The following is a 2,312-nucleotide window of genomic DNA, read 5'->3' as shown; positions in this document are numbered from 1 at the left end:
CCCCCCCCCCCCCCCAAAACACACACACACACCCCATACTTCTCACAACGAAACGAACCAAACATATGAAGACTAGATTAGCTTAAGTTTATCCTTTTCCCTTTTATGTATATGCAGATTACATGATGTTCGGAAGAACAAGCCAGATACTCGGCCAAGTCTAGTGGATGAATTTATATCTCGGACTAAAAAATAGATATCCCATTCTAGCACAGTGGATCCGAGAGTGGGTATTCTACTCCTAGGCTCATTGCACCCACGATCCAAAACATAGCAAATAAAATAAAATAAAAATCTGAAACTTTGTGGTTTTGATTATGACCAAATATTTTGCGTGTCTATAAAATTTGGTGGCCAAATGACATCTGAGGAGCTCTGTACAGAAAACAAACAAAACATGTGCTAAAGAATCGGTGCACCGATTGGGCAGAAATTGTATTTCGTTTGCATGGAGATCATCTGATGTTATTTGTCCACTAAACTTTGCAAGTATCTAAAACATCTGTTCATAGTCAGTATCACAAAGTTTTATTTTACTGATCACTGTGGTTTACAAATTACTATACATTTGGGTGTAGCCACTACTTTTCCATGTATGCTATTAGAACCTCTCACAACTTTCATTCCGATCACATGTGATGTTGGTCTAACTTCATCGTAATCTGTTGCAGTCTTCCATGAAAGGCTCAAATTTCGGGATCAATTAACTAATCAGCCCGTTGAATCTCTCGGATTATGATCTCGAGCGCTCGATCATCCACCAGAAGGGCATTATGGGACATGTTGGACACCTTGACCATCCTAAAATCCTCACCACCATGGCTCCACGACGTCTCCACCGCCACGGCGCTCACCAGGTTCACCACCCCGTCGCCGTCCCCGGCGACCACAAACGGCGTCACGTCGAAGTCATCCCCGGGGAACACTATCCTTTCCGGCGTCCCCACCCCGACCCCGACGACAGAGGTCACCGGCACCCCAGGATGCGGCAGCTCCCTGCCGAACAGCGGCAGCACGCGGGACTCGTACGGCCCGACGGCCTCGCCGAACCCAATGGCGACAAGGTAGTCCGCCATGTCGCCGGCCGAGTAGTTCCTGCTCTTGGTGGTCACCAATGGCGTCGCGGCCCCGAAGGCAGCCGGGCTGGGCAGTCTCCACAGGCTGCTCTGCTGGCTCCTGCCCTGCCGCAGCAGCGCGCGCGGGTCTATGAACGGCAGGCCCAGGTTGTTCCCGGAGACCAGCGTCTGCATTCCCCTGACGAGGCCGCCCCACGGGGCGGCGATGGGAACGAAGCGCCCCACGAACCGTCGGCGCCAGGCCAGCGGCTGGCGGACGAGGAACTGGTGCGCCAGCAGGCCGCCGAAACTGTGGGTGACGATCACCACCGGCCTGCCGCCATTGAGCCCGCTCGCCCTCTCGACTAGGCTCTTGAGCGCCCAGAAGAAGGCGTCGCCGACCCTGGACGGGCGCCCCACCGGTGCGGCGGCGTACCGGAAGTCGTAGGGCGCGCCGAACATGGTCTCGCCGTCGCGGTACCCCATCTTCTCCAACCGCTCGATAAACGTGCTCATGTAGGAGAAATTCCTTGAAAAATCGAGAAATTTCAGCCGATTTTGATTCATAATTATGGGCACGACACGATTGAGCAATCGATAGCTAGTACTTACTTGCGGTCAGGATCGGGGTAGCGGAAGGCTTGGGTGGAGCCGAAGAAGGGGACGCGCGTCTCCACGCCGGCGACGTTGGAGTAGTCGTCAGCGGCGGGGTCGTACACGGAGCGCATCTGCTCCGCGAAGCACGGCACGTTGGCGGGGTCCTGGAGGGCGGAGTAGTTGAGGTAGAGGCGGAACCACCCCTCCCCCTTGCGCGCCCCGCAGCACGGCGACGACGGCCGGTAGAGCTCGGTGAGCCGCGCGTCCAGCTCGTTGGTGGCGTAGCCCGGCACCAGGACGACGGGGTGCAAGCGCGGCGCCGCTTGCACCGCTGCTAGTGCCACTGCCAGTAGTAACTGGGCAAGAAGCAACGGGATCGCCATGACCATGAATGGGCTGATGGAATGGTGAAAACTGAGTACTCCTTTTACCCAATTCCAGCACATTTTATACGCGAAGCTTCCCATGTCGCTCGCTCGTATCCATCAGTTTTTTTTTGAGACAATCGTATCCATCAATTATTAAAGAATCAATTACACCGGTGGTGCTACAACTTAATATAAATGGTCACTTTGGTGCTAGAAGTTGTGGTGTACATTGAAGTTGTGCAAAAACTTGACATTAACGTGCAAATACGGTGCTTATCTTGTTTATGTACGG

The 2,312-nt window shown here is 53.8% G+C and overlaps 1 protein-coding gene across 1 annotated transcript; it reads right to left on the bottom strand.

The window, feature by feature from the left end:
* Window positions 1-509: 509 nt before the first annotated feature.
* On the bottom strand, window positions 510-2,052 carry LOC125547942 (lecithin-cholesterol acyltransferase-like 1). Its single transcript, XM_048711672.1, has 2 exons — window positions 1,668-2,052; window positions 510-1,584 (listed from the first exon to the last, which is right to left on the bottom strand). The coding sequence occupies exons 1-2, from the start codon at window positions 2,039-2,041 to the stop codon at window positions 708-710; spliced, it is 1,251 nt and encodes a 416-aa protein (XP_048567629.1). The 5' UTR covers window positions 2,042-2,052; the 3' UTR covers window positions 510-707.
* Window positions 2,053-2,312: the final 260 nt, after the last annotated feature.

Source organism: Triticum urartu, chromosome 3, assembly GCF_003073215.2.
Source record: "Triticum urartu cultivar G1812 chromosome 3, Tu2.1, whole genome shotgun sequence".
Taxonomy (NCBI): domain Eukaryota; kingdom Viridiplantae; phylum Streptophyta; class Magnoliopsida; order Poales; family Poaceae; genus Triticum; species Triticum urartu.
This window is presented reverse-complemented; position numbering and strand designations above follow the sequence as displayed.

Excerpts from the sequence above, each read along its gene's own strand:
- LOC125547942 (XM_048711672.1), bottom strand. The coding sequence starts at position 2,041 with ATGGTCATGGCGATCCCGTTGCTTCTTGCCCAGTTACTACTGGCAGTG. Across the intron at positions 1,585-1,667 it reads TACCCCGATCCTGACCGCAA|GAATTTCTCCTACATGAGCA; the intron begins GTAAGTACTAGC and ends CGATTTTTCAAG.